The 22,641-nt window shown below is 40.3% G+C and overlaps 1 protein-coding gene across 3 annotated transcripts in view; it reads left to right on the forward strand.

Annotated features, from left to right (window-relative positions):
- FAT1 (FAT atypical cadherin 1) overlaps positions 1–22,641 on the forward strand; it is a 120,165-nt gene that overhangs the window by 11,364 nt on the left and 86,160 nt on the right. For all 3 annotated transcript variants that reach the window (XM_033400687.2, XM_033400688.2, XM_004277189.4), the window contains exon 2: positions 4,175–7,454. In XM_033400687.2, the coding sequence (XP_033256578.2) occupies positions 4,193–7,454 (3,262 nt within the window). In that variant the 5' untranslated portion in view covers positions 4,175–4,192. The remainder of the gene's footprint in view (positions 1–4,174; positions 7,455–22,641) is intronic.

Genomic DNA, 22,641 nt, shown 5'->3' on the forward strand with positions numbered 1-22,641 from the left:
CTCTCTCTGTGGGTGATCATTTAGTTCTGTGGTTTTAAATGTAGTGTCTTCCATATTCTCACAACTCTCAAGTTTCTCACTCCATGGTGAACCTTTCCCACACATCTAACTGCTCGCTTGAAGTCATTACTTGGCATTTCTACCTTAACATGTCTAAAGCTGAACCCTCGATCGTACTCCCTAAAATCCGTTCCTCCCTCAGTGCAGGCTTCCCTCTCTTGTACCTGACCGCTCAGTTCTTGCTCAGCACGTGACCTCTGGAATCTTCTATGATGCCTCTCTCTTTCTCTCCTTCCGCCTCTGCCCTCCAGTTCATCAGCTGGTCCTGGAGTAGATCCAAAATGTCACCCTTCTCCCCACCCCCACCAGGACCATTGAGGCTGACCCACCGCAGTCTCTCACCCGTGCTGTTGCAGTACCTTCTAACTGGTCTCCCTCCAGCTTTTGCCCTGGCTGCCCTCCCTTCTCTTGTCCACCCCGGTACCAGAGCAGCTCTTTCACTTTAGGTTCAAGCATGTCACTCCCCTGTTCTTGTTTTATTTGTAGGAACATCCGACGTCCTTCACCCTTCATCCATGAGGCCATACTGATGAAAACAAATGATAAAGACATTAGGAGAGAATAGACAAATCTCCCTTACAGAAGAACTCTAAATGATTTATATAACATAACTCTCCACCCCTAAGTGTGGACTGCACGTAGCGACTTCCTTCCAAAGGGCACAGTAGGGGAAGGGGGCAGCAAGTGCCCCGCTGCGGAGAAACCCGACAAGCGCTGCTTCAACCCAGTGAACAGGGTCAGCATCAGCATCGATGTGATGTGATGAAAATGGCACTTTACCCCGTTCTCTTCCTCCCCTCAACGCATAGCCCCAGTCTAATCATGCGGAAAAACATCAGACAAATTCCAGTGGAGGGACGTTCTGCAAAATACCTGACCAGTACTTCTCAAAACTGTCAGGGTTATTGAAAACAAGACAAATCAGAGAAACTGTTACAGTCCAGAGGAGCCTAAGAGAATACGATGACTGAATGTAATGCGGTTGTCTTGGCTAGTATCCTGGGACGGGAAAAGGGCATTGGGACTTAGTGAATTACAGTGTATCTATATTATTTCATTAGTTGTGACAACTGTACCATAGTAAGGTGAGATGTTAACAGTAGAGGAAACTGTCTTTGTAATTTTTCTGAAACTCTAGAATAATTTTAAAATGAAAAGCTTATCTAAAAAAGGATCTCCTTTATTGCTCTCCGCTCACCCACTGTGCCAGGCCACCACGGTCTTTCTCCTTGTGGCGCCTCTAACTAGTACTTCTCTACTGGAGATGACTGAGCTTCAGGGGCCATTTGTACTGTCTGGAGACATTTTTAGTTGGGGTTGGGGGGAAGAGAGGCTGCAGGCCTTTAGTTGGGTGGAGACCAGGAATAATACTAAATGATGCCTAGGACAGCTCTCCAGCCTACACACCCCGTCCCCCGGCCAAGAATCATCTGCCCCAAATGTCAATAGTTTTGACGTTGAGAAACTCTTGTCCTTTTTCGGGGCCTCTCTTTCCCTCCATGTTTCTGGCTGCAGTCTCCATTTCTTTCTGCTTTATTTTTCTCCTTAGCACTAATCATCAGCATCTGATAGACTCTTTGTTTCCTCGTCTCTCACCAGGAAATGTATCTTCCATGAGGATTTGTTAGTAGTTTGGTTCACTTTTGTATTCCCAGCATGTAGAACTGTTCCTGACTTGTGGTAGGCTCTCATTAAATGGGTGATGAATGAATCAAATGACCAAAGAAGTGAATTAATGATAAAGATAACATATATATATATATATATATATATATATATACTAAAAATTCAAATAGTAGAGAAAAGTGAAAATGTGAACATTCCCCCAGCTGCCTGTCCTTCAGAAGTTACCACCATTAACAGTTTACTTCTTATCTGTCCAGAATTTTTTGGTTCATTTTTAAGCACATCCATGAACTATGCATATAATTTATCTCCCCTCCCTTTTTGCAAACATAAATGGGATCAGTTTAGTTTTTCCACTTAATGTATCTGGACATCTTTACATGTCAGTGTATAGAGTGCTGTCTTATTTTTTTAATTACTGCATAATATTTTACATGTAGAATTAAGCAAAAATATTTTAATTGCTTGCAATAGAATCCTGGTTTAATACTTTGTTGTAAACTGGATACTAGTAACATTATGTATCCTAAAACAGAAAGTGCTTGTGCAACATCATCTTTTCAATGCTTCTTTAAGACATTTTCTTTACGTTTTATCCCTGGTTTGTAAATGCTTCAGTACCAGGATCTTTGCCTTTTAAAATAGTCTTTAACTCCATGTACCTAGCACAGTCTGTCTGCTAGCAGGTTCTTAATACCTGTAGGTTGAATTCAGTCATGAATCAGAGTTTTCACTTGTTTTGATAAAATTATCGGTTTGTTACATAATCCTCAAATTTCCCTGAGTATTAAAACTGTTGACCAAATTAAGAGATAGTTTTGGGAGAAGATTGTCTTCTTATTCTGTTTAAATCTTAATTGTTGTTCTAGAGGCCAAAAATTCTGTCTCATTTTCTGACTTTATCTGCTGAGAAATCATGGTTGCTAAAGCACAAGTTAGGGTGCCCGACTTGGACAGGATTCAGTACCAATTAAGCTTCTCATTGCCTTCAGCATATCAGGTTTTTTCTTTTTTTCCTTAATGAAATGATTAATGGGGCAAAGTTGGCAGTTGGCTGAGTTAAGATACTGTAAATTAAAGTTGCCATGCTAATTTCCCCTGGCTGTTTGGCCAGCCCTTCAGTCTGCTGTTTCTCTTACCTTGGGGAGCAGTCCCGTTTCCCGAATATTCATCTGAGGGGTCCTTTGCCAGGGCTGCAGCGCTGTCCTCTTCTGACCATTCTTGGACGTTTGTGAAGCTCCGTTCATTTACGAGGTGAATTACGTTGGCATTTAGGGGAACAGCTGCTCTGAAAGCGATTGTCCTCCCCCGCCAGGCCTCAGCCCAGTGAACTGCCTGCCTTCCCACTGGTTCAGGGTACCCCTTTCTCACATGTCCTCTTTCCGCCCACCTCACCCTTGGACCTCCCTGCAGTGCCTTCCACCTTGCTGCGTTGATTGGGCCCCTCTACGCATGTTTGCTTAGATGATTTAGCTTTGTGCCGACCCTCTGTGCACTGGCTGTTGGCAGCAGTGGTGATGCAGCAGTGATGTTGCCAAGATTTGTGTCCCTGGTTTAGGGAGGGCAAGTTCTGTTTGACATCAAGCTCTTGCCTTTTGTAAACTGACTGTTTGGGGCTCAGATTGTTGGTTCAGAAATGACTTCAGTATTAAACTTGGTGATACATTTATTTTAAATAGTTAATACAGTGCTAAATGAGACAGTAAACCCTTATATTATGTAGGGAGTCAACTTAATCATTCTTATAAAGAAATAATATAATTTCAGGATAAATTTCTAGATGAGATTACAAGCTATCATTATGGGAGGTTATATAAAACCACTGTTGAGAGTTTTTTTGGTTGTTAGCTGTCCGAAGCGTCCCATGCTCAGGATACTGTAGTAGCATCAAGTCTGTGAGCTTTTGAGCACTTCATTTATTATATACAAGTAAATGGAAACAATGTTCACTCCCTTTTTTAGCAGTGGCTTATACTTGCCTTGAAGATTGAAGTGCAGGAATACAGTGTAGTTGTTGCAGCTGGAAGACCTTCATCTGATGCTCTTTAGGATTCTTTGAGTCATTAAAATAAAAAAATTGTTCTTAAACTTAGTAATTCTAGAAATATTAGCAGTATTGATACTTATATTGGAAAACTATTGCATTTATTCATATTCTGTATAGATGGAAAATACTTTATTAAAATGTGAGGTCTGGGCTTCCCTGGTGGCACAGTGGTTGAGAGTCCGCGTGCCGATGCAGGGGACACAGGTTCGTGCCCCGGTCCGGGAAGATCCCACATGCCGTGGATCGGCTGGGCCCATGAGCCATGGCCGCTGAGCCTGCGCGTCCGGAGCCTGTGCTCCGCAATGGGAGAGGCCACAGCAGTGAGAGGCCCGCGTACCGCAAAAAAAAAAAAAAAAAAAAGGTCTAAAACCTTAAAAAAAAGTACACTTTTTGTTTGTTTTATTTCCCTGAAGCAATGATTCTTATTTTCTTCTGTTGCAGGTTCCTGGGAGTTAAGCGATGGGGAGGCATTTGGCCTCGCTTCTGCTTTTGCTCCTCCTCCAGCATTTTGGAGACAGTGATGGAAGCCAAGCACTTGAACAAACTCCTGTACAGTTCACACATTTCCAGTACAATGTCACAGTGCATGAAAATTCTGCAGCGAAGACCTATGTTGGGCATCCCGTAAAGATGGGTATTTACATTACAAATCCATTGTGGGAGTTAAGGTACAAAATTGTCTCAGGAGACAATGAAAACCTATTCAAAGCTGAAGAGTACATTCTTGGAGACTTTTGCTTTCTGAGAATAAGGACCAAAGGAGGAAATACAGCTATTCTTAATAGAGAAGTGAAAGACCATTACACATTGATAGTCAAAGCAGTTGAAAAAAATACTAATGTGGAAGCACGAACAAAGGTCAGGGTACAAGTGCTGGATACAAATGACTTGAGGCCATTATTCTCACCCACCTCGTACAGTGTTTCTTTACCTGAAAACACAGCCCTGAGGACCAGTATTGCAAGAGTCAGTGCCACGGATGCAGACATAGGCACCAATGGAGAATTTTACTACAGTTTTAAAGATCGAACAGACATGTTTGCTATCCACCCCACCAGTGGCACCATAGTTTTAACTGGTAGACTTGACTACACAGAGACCAAGTTCTATGAGATGGAAATTCTTGCTGTGGACCGTGGCATGAAATTGTACGGGAGCAGTGGTATCAGCAGCATGGCTAAGCTGACAGTTCACGTAGAGCAGGCCAACGAGTGTGCTCCTGTGATAACAGCAGTGACGTTATCACCATCGGAATTGGAGAAGGACCCAACGTATGCCATCATAACCGTGGATGACTGCGATCAGGGTGCCAATGGGGAAGTCGCTTCTTTAAGCATTGTGGCAGGAGACCTCCTTCAGCAGTTTAGAACAGTGAGGGCCTCTCCAGGGAGCAAAGAGTATAAACTCAAAGCAGTCGGTGACATTGATTGGGACAGTCATCCTTTCGGCTACAACCTGACACTACAGGCGAAAGATAAAGGAAGTCCTCCCCAGTTCTCTTCTGTAAAAGTAATTCAGGTGACTTCACCACGGTTCAAAGCTGGGCCAGTCAAGTTTGAAAAGGAGGTTTACAGAGCAGAAATAAGTGAATTTGCTCCTCCCAGCACACCCGTGGTCATGGTGAAAGCCACACCTAGCTATTCTCATTTGAAGTATGTTTTTAAAAGTACACCTGGAAAAGCTAAATTCAGTTTAAATCACAACACTGGTCTCATTTCCATTTTAGAACCAATTAAAAGACAGCAAGCCTCCCATTTTGAACTTGAAGTAACAACAAGTGACAGAAAAGCCTCGACCAAAGTCTTGGTTAAAGTCTTGAGTGCAAATAGCCATCCCCCTGAATTTACCCAGACAGCCTACAAAGCATCTTTTGACGAGAACGTGCCCATTGGTACTACGGTGATGAGTGTGAGTGCTGTGGACCCTGATGAGGGTGAGAACGGGTATGTGACTTACAGCATTGCAAATTTGAATCACGTGCCGTTTGTGATTAACCATTTCACCGGTGCTGTGAGTACTTCAGAGAACTTGGACTACGAGCTGATGCCACGGGTTTATACTCTAAGGATTCGGGCATCAGACTGGGGCTTGCCATACCGCCGGGAGGTTGAAATCCTTGCTACCCTCACTCTCAATAACTTGAATGACAACACACCCCTGTTTGAGAAGATAAACTGTGAAGGAACAATTCCCAGGGACCTAGGTGTAGGGGAGCAGATAACCACTGTTTCTGCCATTGACGCGGATGAACTGCAGTTGGTGCGGTATCAGACTGAAGCTGGGAATGAACTGGATTTGTTCAGCTTAAACCCCAGCTCCGGGGTATTGTCATTAAAGCAGTCGCTCATGAATGGTTTAGGGGCAAAGGTGTCATTTCACAGTCTGAGAATTACAGCTACAGATGGAGAGAATTTTGCCACACCATTATATATCAACATAACTGTGGCTGCCCTTCGCAAGCCAGTAAACTTGCACTGCGAGGAGACTGGTGTGGCCAGGATGCTGGCAGAGAAACTCCTGCAGGCCAATAAGTTACACAGTCAGGGAGAGGTTGAGGATGTCTTCTTTGATTCTCACTCTGTCAATGCTCACACACCACAGTTTAGAAGTACTCTTCCAGCTGGTATTGAGGTGAAGGAAAATCATCCTGTGGGTTCCAGCATAATTTTCATGAATGCTACTGACCTGGACACTGGCTTCAACGGAAAACTGGTCTATGCTATTTCTGGAGGAAATGAGGATAGTTGCTTCATTATTGACATGGAAACAGGAATGCTCAAAATTTTATCTCCGCTTGACCGTGAAACAACAGACAGATATACCCTGAATGTTACGGTGTCTGACCTCGGTCTGCCACAGAAGGCTGCTTGGCGTCTTCTGGAGATCAGAGTTCTGGATGCCAATGATAACCCACCTGAGTTTTTACAGGAGAACTATTTCGTTGAAGTGAGTGAAGACAAAGAGATAAATAGTGAAATCATCCAGGTTGAAGCCACAGATAAAGATCTGGGGCCCAATGGACATGTGACATACTCTATTCTTACAGACACAGATAAATTTTCAATTGACAGCATGACTGGAGTGGTTAAAATCGTGAACCCCTTGGATCGTGAAGAACAGCACGTGCATTACGTAAAGATTGAAGCCAGGGATCAAGCCAGAGAAGAACCGCAGCTGCTTTCCACGGTGCTTCTGAAGGTGTCATTAGAGGATGTTAATGACAACCCACCCAAGTTTATTCCCCCTAATTACCGTGTGAAAGTTCGAGAGGACCTTCCAGAAGGAACCATAATCATGTGGTTAGAGACCTATGATCCTGATTTAAGTCAGTCTAGTCAGGTGAGATACAGTCTTATGGACCACGGAGAAGGAAACTTTGATGTGGATAAGCTCAGTGGAGCAGTTAGAATCGTACAGCAGTTGGACTTTGAGAAGAAGCAAGTGTATAATCTCACTGTGAGGGCCAAAGACAAAGGGAAGCCCATTTCTCTGTCTTCCACTTGCTACATTGAAGTTGAAGTCATCGATGTGAATGAGAACTTACACCCACCAGTGTTTCCTAGCTTTGTGGAAAAGGGTGTAGTGAAAGAAAATGTCCCTGTTGGTTCATCAGTGATGAAGGTATCAGCTCATGATGAGGACACAGGAAGAGATGGGGAGATCCACTATTCCATTCGAGATGGTTCTGGTGTTGGTGTTTTCAAAATAGATGAAGAAACAGGTAGGTGTGTTTTTATTACTGTGGTTTGCTCTTCCCTTTCATTTTTTTCTAAAGTAAACATGCCCTGTGCTGGCTCCTTCACAATTCCCCGTTGGCTTCTGGTAGGGCGCAGTGCACGTCCATACTTTTTGTCCTGTTGCACATGTCTTTGTATAGTAAGCCATGAGGATGGAACTAGAGGAACCTGAATGAGTTGGCATAAAATGAGTAGGAAAAAAATCAGAAAAATTGAAATCATTACCACTGATAATATACAGGTTTGTTCTGTATATTATCAGAAGCATGCTTATGGTTTTGCTGTAACTTTGAGAGGCCCTTCCAGAGTTTTTCCAGCTAGTAAGGTTGCAGACTTAAAAGACTACTCCACTACCTAGCATGCTATTCAGACATTCGTGCACACCTGCAAATTAGGCAGTGCACAGAGAGAAGACTCTGTTCTAAAACTTCATGCTGTGATCTGCTTGACTTAGTACCTTCTTGGGGTTTTGTTTGAAAGGCAGATGTAGGCTGTAGAATGTCAAACTGAGGGGACCTGGCTTTGAATTGTGGCTTTTTCAGTTGTTAATTTGGTGGTCTGGACAAGTTGATTACCTTTTTAAAACTGACTTTCTCCATCTTTAAGATGGGGACACTCAAAATTACTGTAAGATTTATGTGGGCATAAAGTGAAATAACATGTGTTAGAGTCTATTTAATGTCTCTTGGAAATGGTAACAATGCTCTGTTACGATATTCTTTCCCCTAGAATAAGGTCCTAAAAACCAGAACATCCAGGATAGCCAATTTATGCTAGAGTGTGTATTTTTTTTTTTACATTTTGTACATATCTCAAAGTTAGCTGCCTTTCACAGAGTTTATAGTTATATATCAGTCTCCTTTGATGGGGCGTGAGCTGTGGTATTAGTTTGCTGGGGCAGCTGTAACAAAGGTCTGCCACAGACTGGGTGGCTTAAACAAGAGAAATTTATTTTCTCCCAATTCTGGAGGTTAGAAGTCAAAGATCAAGGCAGAGCAGGTTTCTTCTGAGTCCTCTCTCCTTGACTTGTAGTTGGCCATCTTCCCCCTGTGACATCACATGATCTTCCCTCTGTATGTTTGTGTCCTCATCTCTTCTTATAAGGATACCAGTCATAGGGGACCACTCCCTAATGACCTCATTTTAACTGCTTTCTCTCTTTTAAGGCCCTGTCTCCAAGTACGGTCATGTTTTGAGGTACTGGGAATTTAGAACTTCAGCACATGAATCTTGGGGGGACACAGTTCAGCCCAGAACCACCTTTAAGGATGGGCTTTTAGCTCATGTATTTTCTGTCCTCAGCACCTAGCAAAAAGTGCCTGGCGTGTAGAAGCTGCTCATTAAATGGTTAAAGACTGAATGAGTAAATTAATGATTATTTTCGCTTTGAATGTTCTGCTTTCTGAGAATGCTAGTGGAAATAGAAGGAAACTGGGTAATCGCAGCAGTAATCAGCCATAGGTGGGGTTCAGTTTGTTTATTAATCTCATTGATGTTTCCTTTATGAATATGTGCATTCTAAAAGGGGTATTTTTCTAATTACATTAAACCTTTAAGTTTTTATTCAGTAATAACCACAAATAAGTTCTTCAGTCAATACTCCCATATCTAATAGGTGTATAGCACATGAAAAATAATTATTGTCCTAGAAATAAGTGATTTTAGAGACTATACAATTTTTAATGTGTTTTTGTTTATGCAGGGGGTTCTTTTTCTAGTGAATTGTATACCACTAGCATGTGGTACAGATCTGCAGGTTACATGCTGCTAATCTGAAATACCTGTAATGGTTCAATTCAAGAGAAAATAGCATCACCAGCAGCAGTTAGTAATCACCCATCTGAAGAGTAGAATGGATCTTTTTTCTTTTCATACTCTCTGATATGAATTAGTTTTCAGGTACAATGGCAACATAGAAAAATACCCAGGATTTAGTAACTGAAGCTGAAACTATGAAGTGTTTTTGTGAATTTCATAAGGACAATTTTTCCTATTTTTTTCTTTTCCAAGGTGGGTTTGAAAGCCTGTGAAGAGAACTGTTGGAAGTTAAAGTTCAGACAGAAAATAGAAACAAAATCTTAATTTACATTTCCTTGATGTCTTAAATTATATGAGCACAGCCTTTTGGATTTTTTTCTTTCAAGTGAGAAGAGTATTTTTTACTGTTGCTTTTTAAAGACCTATTTAGAAACTAATACTTTTCGTCTATAAATTTAAGAGACTGGGATATTCTTACTATCAAGGGAGGTGGGGTAACCAACCAACTGAACAAGGCAGTATTTATTCTGTAATATATAATTTATAGTAGCTTTCAAGCTGAACGGCAGTGCCAGACTTTTCCAGTGGTAACTTAGAGGCCAGGGGATGAGTTGGGATTATGGGCAGTGGGGTAGGAACTGTTACGCATTGGTATAAAGATTGAGATTTAAAGGTGAGAGAAAAATTGGCAATTTCTAGGTATCATCTATTGCGCAGTCCTTGCTTTACAGAGGAAAATACATAGCACGTGGCAGATTTATGTTTGTGTGCTTTTTGAAATTGAATGAAGGTGATGTAATAATATTTATACATTGCAAGATATTTTCTTTTTGGCAGCAGAATTATCAGCCCAAGTTATTTTCCAGAGACCCCCGGCAAGGCACTTGGTATCATAGTATAGAATTCTTTCATGAAAAGTCGGTATGTTTGTGCAGCAGAAATACTAAAATTAGATGTGCTAATTTTTCATGTGGGGTTTGTCTCACTGATTTTGAAGGCAGGTGGGAAGTGTGGAGAGGTTCCTGTCAGATGAAGAAACGTAGGGGCAGTTCAGGGACACCATTGGGCACCCCGTAGGACACAGCAGTAAAACTCCGGTGTGATTTGGAGTTGGCCTGGCCCAGTTTGGGTTCATTAGCACCTTTCAAGAACTTCAGTCTCTGCTCCTTGCCCGTTTCTGCTGAGCCTCCTTTCTCCTCTAGGGATACGTTTCGTATGGGGTTGATGTCTGTGGGCCTGTACAGAGCTGCTGTGGGTGTGGAGCCCACGAACCTGCCCATCTCATGGTCTGTTTGCTTCCTGCCTTTGACTTAACTTTAAACTCTGTAGTGTTGGTTGAATAATATAACCGAGTTTTTGTGGTGTTTTACCTATTTCAACATTGTCACATACGCATATCATTTGTATGCTTCTCATAGAACAGAGGATATATTCAGCTATCTGAATTTAGTTCTTATTATTTTTAAGATCCTCCTTTTTCTTTAAAAAAAAAAAAAGCCTACTTAAATTTGAAACATCCCCTGACAAGTTGTTTTCTTTGGAAATGGAAATTCTGTGGACTACCTAAAATATGTAGTTGGATGAACGGCCCTGTCAACTGAATTTTGTGCATCTTTTGCTAATTGGCTTTGCAGGGAGGCCACACGTACTTGCAGTATGGGGGTGACAGTCATTTGACTCATCAGATAATCTCTCACTGTGTCATATGCTTTTCCTGGAGAGGCTGCTGGCTGTTAGTTAACTGTTCTGATAAATCCAAGCCCACACGATTGCTTGTCCATTTGAGGTTTGGAAAGGTTGAGTGTTAGGTGAAACACTATTTGGAAAGTCAGTCTTGTTAGAGAGCCAATGTCCAGTGCTCTAATTAAATCTTCTTCCCTTTTTGTCTCCTTAAAATCTACAGTGAGGGTTGTAAAGCAGGTTTAACAGAAATGTTAGTGGAGTACGTATCTTGGAAGCATGTGTAATTTCACATTTAGGTTTTTATTTTCCTGACTTTATACTTCTCAGCGTTCACCCCATTCTCACTTCCAATACATTCCTGGTTGCCTTGTTGTAAGCTTCAGAGTTGAGCAGAGTGGAATCTTGGGGCTTCCTCCTGGAGAACTGTGGAATAATGATGAGGACCCATCCAAGTTAATTATTACTTGAGCACCAAGTAAAATGTTGCGGGTTTTTGCTAATTTTTAAAACGAAATAATTTTTAAAACTAGCAAAATGCTGGGCTTCCCTGGTGGCTCAGTGGTTGAGAGTCCGCCTGCCGATGCAGGGGACATGGGTTCGTGCCCCGGTCCGGGAAGATCCCACATGCCGCGGAGCGGCTGCGCACGTGAACCATGACCGCTGAGCCTGCGCTCCACAACGGGAGAGGCCACGACAGTGAGAGGCCCGTGTACCGCAAAAAAAAAAAAAAAAAACAACCCAGCAAAATGCTTGGCCAAAAGTTTCTTTTCATTTGTTAATAGGACCTTGTATTGAAGCAGTGTTTATTAGTTCAGCTCTGTTGCACCTGTGTCTGTATTGTAATGGGATGTCTTTTAGGTATGTTTTCCCTTCTGCGTGGAGTACTTTGGTTCAGTTTGGCTGTTGTAGTGTAGTGCAGCCAAGCTGGAGTGTTTTCCCGTTGTGACTACATATTCGGGGAGACCAAGTATTTCACTAAGATAAAAGCTAATTTCTGAACTTATTAGTGGTGTGTTACTCTTAGACTCCCAATCCTGCTTTCAGGATTGAAATTTACATTTTGATGAAAAGACTTGGAATGAATTAATATGGAAGTACAGCTGTTGCAACAAGATAAATCACTGTTCATGAAATATGGGAGGGAGAATAAGGACTACATTTATCTTGAGAGAACCTGGCTACATTCTCATTACAGGGGAGCGTTATTGCACCATTCCTGGATCACCCGTTTGGAGACTGGCTCCTGGCCTGCCTTATGGGATGCAGGAGGAATGAGTCTGTTTAATGGGAACAGAAGGGAATTCCAGTCCAGACTAACCTTATTGTTGACTTCAGTGAGAGGGAAAATGTTTCTGGGGATTCTGTCTGGTTTGGCAGAACTCTGAGTATTTAATTATTATTTTAGTTATTCACTCAAGTTTAAAAAACCTTTTCCCAACTTAAAGTAGGATATTCTGCATACAGTCAGGGACCTATGTTTTTTCCTAGGGCCACTTCACTCATGACAGAAAGTGGAATGTAGAGAAAGGCTCTTAATGGGCTCAAGCATCATGACCCAAAAGTCTGTAAGAGTGGCTGAGAGCTGGGTGGCCGCTAGAAGTGTGGTCTAGTGTGGTGGGACCAGGAGCTGGGTCTAGAATTCCGGGCAGCAGGAACTTAAATAGATGCTGGTGGGAGGCCCGTTAGGGAGTGAAGAAATTTGCTGATGAAAGAGCTTTTGTGTTGCCATCTCCTCCCTTAAGTGGCCACAGCTGCTGTCCTGCTCGTTCTTTTTGTTCTCCTCCTCAGAAAGTTGAAGAGAAAAGAAACTGATTTCCTAGCCAACAGTGAGATTGAAAAATCGGGCTTTGGCAGAAATTATGTGATGATAGTGTGCTGTTGCTGTGTCTGGAAGTACAGAATCTGTGAATCTGAGTCAGGGCAGGGAGGGCGTGGTAATAATCCCACTGGGGAAGGGACCCTCCTTTGAAGCAGGAGGATTTTAAGGTGAAAATAGGATCTTATTAGAAATCCTAAGGAAATTCCATTTTGTTTTAAGAGGAAACAGAGGATCAGCTTCTCTTTAGTTATTTGTATGATATTTAATGAGTTGATGCTTAAAGTACCGAGTGAGTGTGGCTGGAAGAGGGGTGGGGATATAAAGCCCTGTGATTCCAGGTGGTGTTACGTTGTTTAGCAGCATGTGGTGAAGGCGTGCAGTGCCCCGATACAATCCTAAATGATGTGTGAGGGCCAGAACCTGGTGGGGGGGTGCGGTGGAAACAACTTGAAGTATGCTCTCTGGCTGCATGCTTTCGGCGATAATGACAGTAACGATGAGGGGCGTCACTGTAATAACAAACCACAGAGACTTATTGAGTGTCACAACCAGTGCTGTTCTAAGCACTCTATATGTATTAGTTTATTTAATCCTCACAAGTACCAGATAGTTACTGTTGTCCCTATGTTACCGATGAGGAAACGTTCACAGGTTAAATAAGTTGCCTAAAACCACTTGAGTACTAAGTGGCAGAACTAGGGAGCGTGTGCATGCAAACACTGCATGGGACTGCCTCTTACTCAAGAGTGAGTGGTCTTGAGATGCCCCAAGGGAGCCCATTTAAAGTTGAGTGGGATTCTGGGCTGAATGGGGGTGGACTGGGCTGGGCTGGGCTGGACCCTTCAATCCTAAATTTGAGGCTTGGTCTTGAAGGAGTATTGACTCTAAGAATCTTCCTCCTTCATTTTTTCCTCAGAACAATGTATTGCTCTTTGGCACATTTAGTAGAACAGGATCTTAGCGTTACAGAGTGGTAGCATTTAAACAATTTAAGATTATTGCACTGAACTGATTAGTTGCGGGTGAATCATGTTGAGTAATATGGTGAGCTTCCATGTCTAGTGGAGATGGACAGGTGTCTCACCTGTGTTTTCAGTTGTGAAAGTATGACCCTCTCATGAATAAAAATGCTGCCTGTGTGAACTGTACTGGATGTTAGTTGAAGCCTCTTTTCATGGAAACCTTGTTTTAGGTGGTTGTTAGGGTCCTGGCTAACCTTTGAAACCAATTTAATGCACACAGTAGCTGAAGCCGGCTTAACCCGCACTTCTTCTTTGCATGGAGTTCCTCGTAGCTGTTGCCTTGCATTGTCGTCCTCGATGCCTTGGCCTCAGCCATTGTCCTCGCCACCATGTGGTGTGTGGCATGAAAGCCTTAGTGAACCTGTTCTCCTTCTCAACCCTCTTGGCAGGGAACCATCTTTATGTTCTAAGAGTGTTGAAGAGTTGAGTGTTCATACCTTGATGAGAGGCGTATGTGTATAGAGATTTAATGCCCCATTAACCTCTAGTCTGTTCTTTCTGTATTGCCTGCCTTGCCCAATTATGAAAATTGAGTAGATCTTAAACTTTAGTTGTTTGTCCATGTTGGATTTTTTTCTTAACCATTTAGTTCCTGTTGTTTTGACTCTGGATTGTTTTAGTTCATAAGTCTGGGTTTGTCAAGTATTTATTATCTGTTAGTTTGTATTTTGTGTACTCCTTTATTTGCAGCTACCTTCATGGTACGTAGTTTTTAAAAAACCAAACCATGTTGCTGTAAATAGTGCATTCTCACCGTACAGGACACAGTGCCACAAAGCACGGTCTTTCATGTCTTCGTTCGTTACTGGGAATAAATGGACTTGGAAAGATTGCTGTTCAAGGGCACATGGCTGAACGTGTTGAATTGGCAGTCATCCAGTTTAACGGCAGTGATAAAAGTCAAAACTATTCACATATATACTTCAAGGGCCAGTCTTATCAACTAACTTGCCTTGGCAATTGAAGTACTCTTTCTCCCCTCAGAATATCTGCTATCAAATTGAACCTGTTTCATTGCTAGGCCTCCAAGTAGCTGAGTAAACTGACCTGTTGAAAGAGAACCTTTAGACGTGTCTATTTATTTTATGCTGGAGAAAGTCTACCAAATATGGTCTTTTTAATTTAGTCCAGTTGATTTTTCCTTTTTTTTGTTAAAAGTTACCCAGCTATTTCTGTAGTTTCTTAAGACTTCTTTCTAATTTGTGCTGGTTTAGCCATATTGTGCGCTTATCTTATTTTCTTCATATTTATCACCATCAGTATATAATTATAGTTAACATTTATTGAATGCTTACTGTGTACTAACCCTATTTTAAGCTCTTTGATTGTCTCATTAGATCATCACAGTAATTCTTGAGTAGAATTAGATGGTAATATACTCTGTTCATTGAATTTTGAAATATTTGTATACGTATATGTTTTAATATTTATTTACTTGGCTGCATGGGCTCTTCATTGCAGCGCGCGGGCTTAGTTGCCCCGCAGCATGTGGGATCTTAGTTCCCCTGGTCGGGGAACCTGCGTCCCCTGGAGCTAAGGCGGAGTCTTAACCAGTGCACCACCGGGGAAGTCCCCATACATACATATTTTTGAATTAAGTAGTGTCATAGGAATTGATGTGGTTTAAGGTGTGACACACTGAGGGTGTTCTGGTAATACAGAGATGGTTCTTAAGCAGGGGCGTTCCATCTCCACGGACTCCTCCTTAAAGCTTTTAGTGTCCCTATTACATGAAGTCCCAGCTCTTCAGCATAGCCTGTGTTGCCCTAGTAAACTTGCCTCCCTTTTCCAATGTCCTTCGCCTGTGCTGCCCTCATCAGCTCCTGTTCATCCAGGTGCTTTAGCCAGATGGGGCCAGTCCCTTCCCTGTCACCCTCTCACGCCTCTGGGCCCCATTATTTCCTATCTCCCTGCCTTTGGGTAACACACTGACCACTTGATCAGCTCTTATTTTCTCTAACTCTGCTTTAATAAATCTTTCTTGACAAGCTTTCTCCTTCATATGGAGCTAATTCTTTTCTTGTATGTATTTTTTTTTTCACTTCAAGTATCACTCTAGTGTAATTGTTTATTTACAGTCCTTTTCTCAACTGTCAGCTCCTTGTGTGGGTAGATTCTAAATCTTTTACTACTGGGTTCATGTAATAGGCACTCTGTAAATATTTGTTAGGTTGGCCTAATGAGCCAGTGTTGCCTCTTCTGAGAAGCCTTTCCTGAGACCAGGTCGTTAGCCTGCTTCTCTTTGTTCCCCTTTCTGTATATGTCTGACTCAGAGTCTTTTGGTTTATTGGTCTTTTTCATGTGTGTCACCCAGAACTCAAAGACAGAGCACAGTCTTGCTTATTTTTCTGCCCGCTCCTAAGCACGGTGGCTGGCATAGCGCTGCATAGCCTTTGTTCCACAAACAGATTGCAACGTATAATAATGGTAGTCATGAAAGGGGTGTCAGGCCTTTCTTCTACTGCCCTCCCAGATACCTGTATCCAGATCTTCAAAACAGTGGTTCTTCATGTTTTCAGAACCACAGAAACTTTTGAGAATCTGTTGAAAGCTGTATATTCTCTCTTCAGAGATTCAGCAGTTTGGTTACAATACCAGGGGCTCATGAAATGCTAACTCTGTTCATGGACCCTCAGTGTCCTTGGACCTCTGGTTTTAAGTCCCTCTGTTCTAGAGGTTTCAGGGTGGCCAATCCTCACAAGCTCTCATAAGGGAGGACCAGAGGGCAAGGAGAACAGTGATAACGATGGTGACAGTGGTTGATGACAGGCATTTTTATAATGCTCCACAGCCTGCAAGTATTTCTACATACATTACATGGCACTTAGTCTAATATGTGCTTATACAGTGGGTTTTATTTCTACTTTATAAATGAAGAAGGTGAACCTTTACAATGGACAAATAGAAGTCACTTTTCTATATATTTGTACATGTGGGTAAAATGTACAGATTCAAGAGAATGTCATCCAAGGCTATTTCCAAGTGAAGTAATAACCTATAGTTCTTTGCAAACCTGTATCTTCAGATAAACCTGTCTCCCCATTAAGGTGTAAAAGACAAACAATTATAATAAAATAATAAAAAATATATCCGTTTTTAAGGTAGGCAGCTGTCTGGGCCAGGATTTGATCTTTAGTATTGCCAGCTTACCGTGGAAATCCTCCATAGCTCAAACTACTAGTATGCCTTTATTAAGGTAAAATAATGTGAGATAACGCAGACTTCTAATACTGAACTTAACTTTCTTGACAGACTGGATTTTTATTTAAATGGTCTTAAAAATCAGAGCATTTGGGATTTAATATACTGTTTTAGTTCTGTAAATAGTCCCTTATTCAGTACAAAAGAAAAAATTTGATGAGTAATGCTTATTTTTAAGGCTACTGTTTATTATAAAAGGAGCATTAAATAATTTTACAGTGAAAGATGAAATTAACCTGTGTGTGGCAACATTTTCTGATCTGTGATTTACAGGTATTGATATTCATATCAGTTGCAGTCAGTGTGTTATGTCAGTTTTTGTAAACAGTGATTTTGGACTCTTTCGTGAAGTAATATGTTTTTATCACAAGTTGAAGACATTTTGTTAGTTTAAAACAGCTTTTTGGAAAAGGACTTTACATTTGAATTAACTTTTAAAGTGTTTTAAAACAGTTCAACCATAAATTCTTAGTTAAAAGATTCTCTAAGATCCATTTATTTTTAGTTTTTGTTTGTTTGTTTGTTTGTTTGTTTTTTAAATCTTGGCCACACCTCTCATGGCTAGTTTTCCTGAGCAGCGATTGAACCTGGCACTGAACCTGGCACTGGCAGCGCAGTGAAAGCACTGAATCCTAATCACTCGGCCACCAGGGAGCTCCCTGCTTTTACCTTGTCATCGTTAACTGTTTTACTTGCCTGTTTAGTCTTAAAGCTGGTTGACATCAAGCTGTCTCAAATATCTTTATCTTGTTGCAGTTCTTGGCACACAGCTGATAGTAAATACTTGTTCAGTGATGGTCATCTTTTGATAAAGCCAATAAATGTTTGTCACATGACGCTATTCTTCTTTTGATTTTTTTCCTCAGCTGAAGGTGTGTACATTTTTAAATGAAAAAAGACGAGTTTGCCATGTAAAAACCAAGTTAGTTCGCTGGTTGAGGCATCAGAGTGGAAACCCGTTACTTTTAAAGGATAGATCTAAAACAATTTTTTAAAGTATTTTTTTCTTAACAGCGTGATGACTTCATGTAGAAGATGAAAGCTGATTAGGAAAGCATGAACATGAATAATATCCATGTTTGTTTTTAATTAGCTCAGTGTTGTTGGTTTTAGAAAGAAGTCAAACTAAGTATCACATCTACAGAATATAAAGCTTTATAATTTAAGGTCCATGATTTTTCAAATACTGTGTTTTGCATAGTGTATATTAAGAACTATTCTAACATTTAAAAAAATCTGCTTTTGTCATTTTATGTCTCACAATAGGAGCTGTATGAGGGCAGGGACCTTTGTGTTGTTCCTGCCTGTATTGCTGGTGCCTAGAACTATGCCTGGAACGTAGTAGGCACACAGCAAACACTTGGTGGATCGGTACAGTTTGAACTTGAAATAGATTGTTACCAAATAATAAAAGGAAACACATATCTAAGTAACCATCATTGGGAAAGACCTTTTAAATTTATTCTACTGAGAATATATAGAGAAAATTATAAAGGGGTAGAAAGGTGTCATGTGCTATAGGTCCACCTATTCTTTTAATGCAGTTAAAACTGATCTTCCATTTAAAATGTCCTTTTCCCCATACTTCTGAAATAGCTCAAAACAAAAGAATTAGAGTAACAGCCACAACAAAACTTCAGTGGCACTGCCGATTCCTTTTGTTTATACTTTGCCGGCTCGAGAAGCAACTTCATTTGTCAGATTGGGTTTACCAACACCTAGAATTAGAACTCCTAAATTCTGTGGCTTTCTAGGTGAGTATACCTGCCTTAGGGATTGTTGTTTTCTTGGGCTGTAGAATAGCCTGTGTAATTCTCTGGGAAACATATTTCCTCTGTTTTAAGTACTAAAAGATGAACATCCATTTATATTGTATGTTATTTTGCAAACATTTAACTCTTGAAAGACTTTCAGATTAGTAGAGCCTGTTTTTACTTGCTAGTATCATTATTGATGAATTTCCTAAAGCTTAAAAGAAGTAATTATTTCTAGAGTCCTAGAGTATTTTTGAAACTGTCAGTTTTCTGCAATAAATTGAGCACATATAGATGTACTCTTCTAAAAAGCCATTTGTTGTTTATTGTAAATCTCTTGGTTATTTCTGTTAATGGGGTGCTATTTACTTATAGCAAACCCTTCTTTTAAAGCCTAGTAGAATTAAGGAGAAATTTAATGAGCAGACTGACTATGTTAAGGAGAGTAATATATGTAAAAACTAAAAATATTTTCCTCATCTAAGTTACTGCATCTAAATTTAAAAAAAAATTCTTATTTGCTCTTTGTCTACTTTTCTTGCTTAGGGCATCTAATTCTAAACCTTTCATACATATGAATAGACGGTTAGCAGTAGCTAATTCAGTTCACTTCGTTTTTCTAATTTATACCTAACGCTTTAGGATGATTAAAGGAAGGGCAGGAAACCTTTGTGGAAGTTATTCTCTGTGTATTTGGGTAGAGATCTGTTCAGAGGAGGCACATTTTGGTGCCTGAGAACCAGTTGAGAGTTACGAGAAATGGAGAGATGATGTCTAGCTTAAGTTAGGTTTAATGAGAACCATTAGAAGATTTAGTGGAGTAAATGCAGAGAAATCCAAAGCCAAATTGAAACTTTCATTATCTTTGGCCGACGTGAAATACCATGAAGCAAGTCACAGAGAACCATGTTATTTAGCCTTTTGTTGGGAAATAAACCACCTTAAACTTAGTGGCTTCAAACAACCACGTAAGTTTATTTAGGTTACAATCCTGTGGGTTGGTAGTTGGGGCTGGATTCAGCTGGGTTTTTCCTTTGCTAGTTTCAGCTGGGCTCGCTCATGTGTTGGGTCATTTGCTGTCAGCATGATGGCTCAGCCTCTGGGAGTTGGCTAGATTTTGGTTGGGGGCCGGGGGTACAGCCCTACATGTGTCATCATCCAGCAGACCAGCTTGAATTTGTTCACGTAATAGTCTCAGGGTTCCAAGAGCTAGAGAACAGAAGCAGCAAGACTTCTTGAGGCCTGTACTCAGAACTCTTAGGTTGTCACTTCTCCCACATTCCTGGCTGAGCAGGGTGACTCAGTGGGTAGAAAAATAGACTCCACCTCTCGGGAGGTGTTGCAAAGTATTGTGTTCATTTTTCAGTCTACCACAGCCACTTTAGCTGGTTTTTTCCCTTCGAGGAAATTCCATTTGAATAGTAAATGTACATAAGAATTTAAAGGCATTTGAAAATTGTCTGTAAAAAATATCTATAGTTTCTTGAAAAATTTCTACCTTACATATTCAGCTATACATAAGGTTTTTAATGCTGTTAAAACATTTCATGGTTTTAAAATACTTCTTCAAGTTATTTAAAATATATTTCCGTGTAAGCTAGAACTTGATCAAAGATACCAGGAGTATGCATGAAGAGTAAAGACACCAAAACCATAGTCTTTACTCCTTCTCAGTTTTTATCACAAAGATTTCTGAAGTGGCTTGTCCCCAGGGAACTTGAGGATCCCAATTTTTGAACAGCATTTTAATGCCAAAGGCAGAGATACTGAGTGTCTGGTAAAGGTAGCCAGGAGGTCTTCACAACAGCCTTTGGTTTCTGGATGGTGTTTTTTACACCACTTTTCTTGCTAATTAATTTGTCACAAATTATTTCATTTATTGCTTTTTCTTAGAGGAAGACTTGGGGGAAATGGAATGGGAAGTACAGGGACAATTTAGGGGACATTGAAAGAGGGAGGGAACATAGGAGGGTGCTTTGCTATCTCTTGGCTTCGTACACGTTCCTTATACCTCTGCTCACGTTTCAGCTTAAATGGAAACAGTAAAAATAGTTTAAAGATGTATTTTAATGCCACTTAGTATTGTATTAAAGTTAGCTTGTATTAGAGTTACGTGACAAATATGCAACAGAATAAATAGGAAAATGCCCTATGACATTTCAAATCTCAGAATTTGAAACAAACTCATAAATGCACTGACTGACTAAGCCTTGTGATGTTTCTGTAATTTGGGGGAGTTAATGGAAATTTGGGGAGTTAATGTCTTTGAACACATTGACTTATCTGTGGAAAAGGAAACTTGTGGCTATCTTTTTTTTTTTTTTTTTTAAAGAAAATATAGTTAAACCCTGGTTAGTATTATTTTCCTCAAAGAGATTAGAAAAACAAGCAATGAAAAATAATCCTCCTTAGAGAAGAAAAGAATAAGTGACCTTAGTAAAGAATAAATGTTTGTTCATTGTTTATTGCTGTACAGTGATCATTAAATATCAAAATGAATGTTCTTGTTTCTAATAAAATTCTTTCATAGGATGAAATTAAGATTCTATAACAGAAGTTTAATTTAGGTTTCATTAGAAACCTAGTCTAGAGATGCTGACCTAAAATTTGATATTTTAATAGATAATGAATCTTGAATAGAGTATATGGACGATCATTTTATCTAAGAGAATAGCAGTCTTAAATTCTCTATTTTGGGATTAGAGGTGAATCTGCATTATGATAGACACCTAATCAGTACAATCTGTGTAACCCAAACAAAGCACAACAAAACAATTTGTGCCCCAGAGTAGACTATAAAACCATTTATTAGAAGCACCCTATTGTTTAAGCATTTTATTCCGATGCAATTGCCCATATGAGAAAAGTGAGCCTATATTTACAACTTATATTTGCAGAATTGTATAAATTCTGCCAGTGTTTACTTTTATTTTTTATTCTTCAAATCTTCAAAGAAGAGTTAGTTTACAGGTTAAGGCAGCATTACTCAGTAGGACCGTCCATGTATATAATTTTAAATATTCTAAATGCCACACACACACACACACACACACACACACACACATATTAAATAGTGAAATTAGTTTTGACAATATATTTTATTTAACATACATTTCAGCATGTAATCAACATAAAAGAGTGTTAATGAGACCTTTTATGTTTTTGGGTTCACATGAAGTCTTGAATTGATGTGTATTTTGCACTTACAGCACATCTCTGTGTGGACTAGCCCCACTTCCAGCGCAGCACAGGTTGAGAGAATTGTGTGGAGCTCAACGACTCTGAGGAATATTTGTCAATTCAAAGCAAGGCTCAGTCACCCAGTGAGGTGATGGCCCCATGTCTGTTCTTCCATGATTGGTTGGTGCACCCTTGCTGGGAAGGGGTGGTGGGAAGAGTTAAGTAGTTCTGCGTGACGAGTTGAGTATTGTTAGGAGCAGATACCTTCTTGGGATGGTATTCAGTGAGGATGTTAAAAACTCACTACACTGGTGTTGCAGGAAATTTTTTTGTCAAAGGTGCTGCTGGCTTAGATCCTGGTGTGTAAAAATACTACAGTGAAGCAATTCTTGTGATGTTAAGCTAGTGTTAAAGCTGGATGGAGACTCATTTTGCAGTCATTTGACCTGGGCTGTCTCTTGCTTTGTGTTAGTGGATGTAGGAAAGCAACCTAATAGTTAATTTCAAATTAGAGCTTTGTTTTCAATTAAAAACTGTCTAGTGATAGCTTTTGTAAAATTCTGAGTGAATCAAGTGTCTTTTTTTTCAGGATAAACATCTCTTTTTAAACTAGTCCCATTCACATTGCCTTTTGGGTATGTATTTGGGGTTGGTAGCATAATTCTAATTTGATTTGACCTTCGAGGGCTAAATCTTCTTTATGTAAATGTATCTGTTGTCTTAAGACAGTTTTTACCAAGTGATTTTTCCAAAA

This window comes from Orcinus orca, chromosome 21, assembly GCF_937001465.1.
Source record: "Orcinus orca chromosome 21, mOrcOrc1.1, whole genome shotgun sequence".
Classification (NCBI taxonomy): domain Eukaryota; kingdom Metazoa; phylum Chordata; class Mammalia; order Artiodactyla; family Delphinidae; genus Orcinus; species Orcinus orca.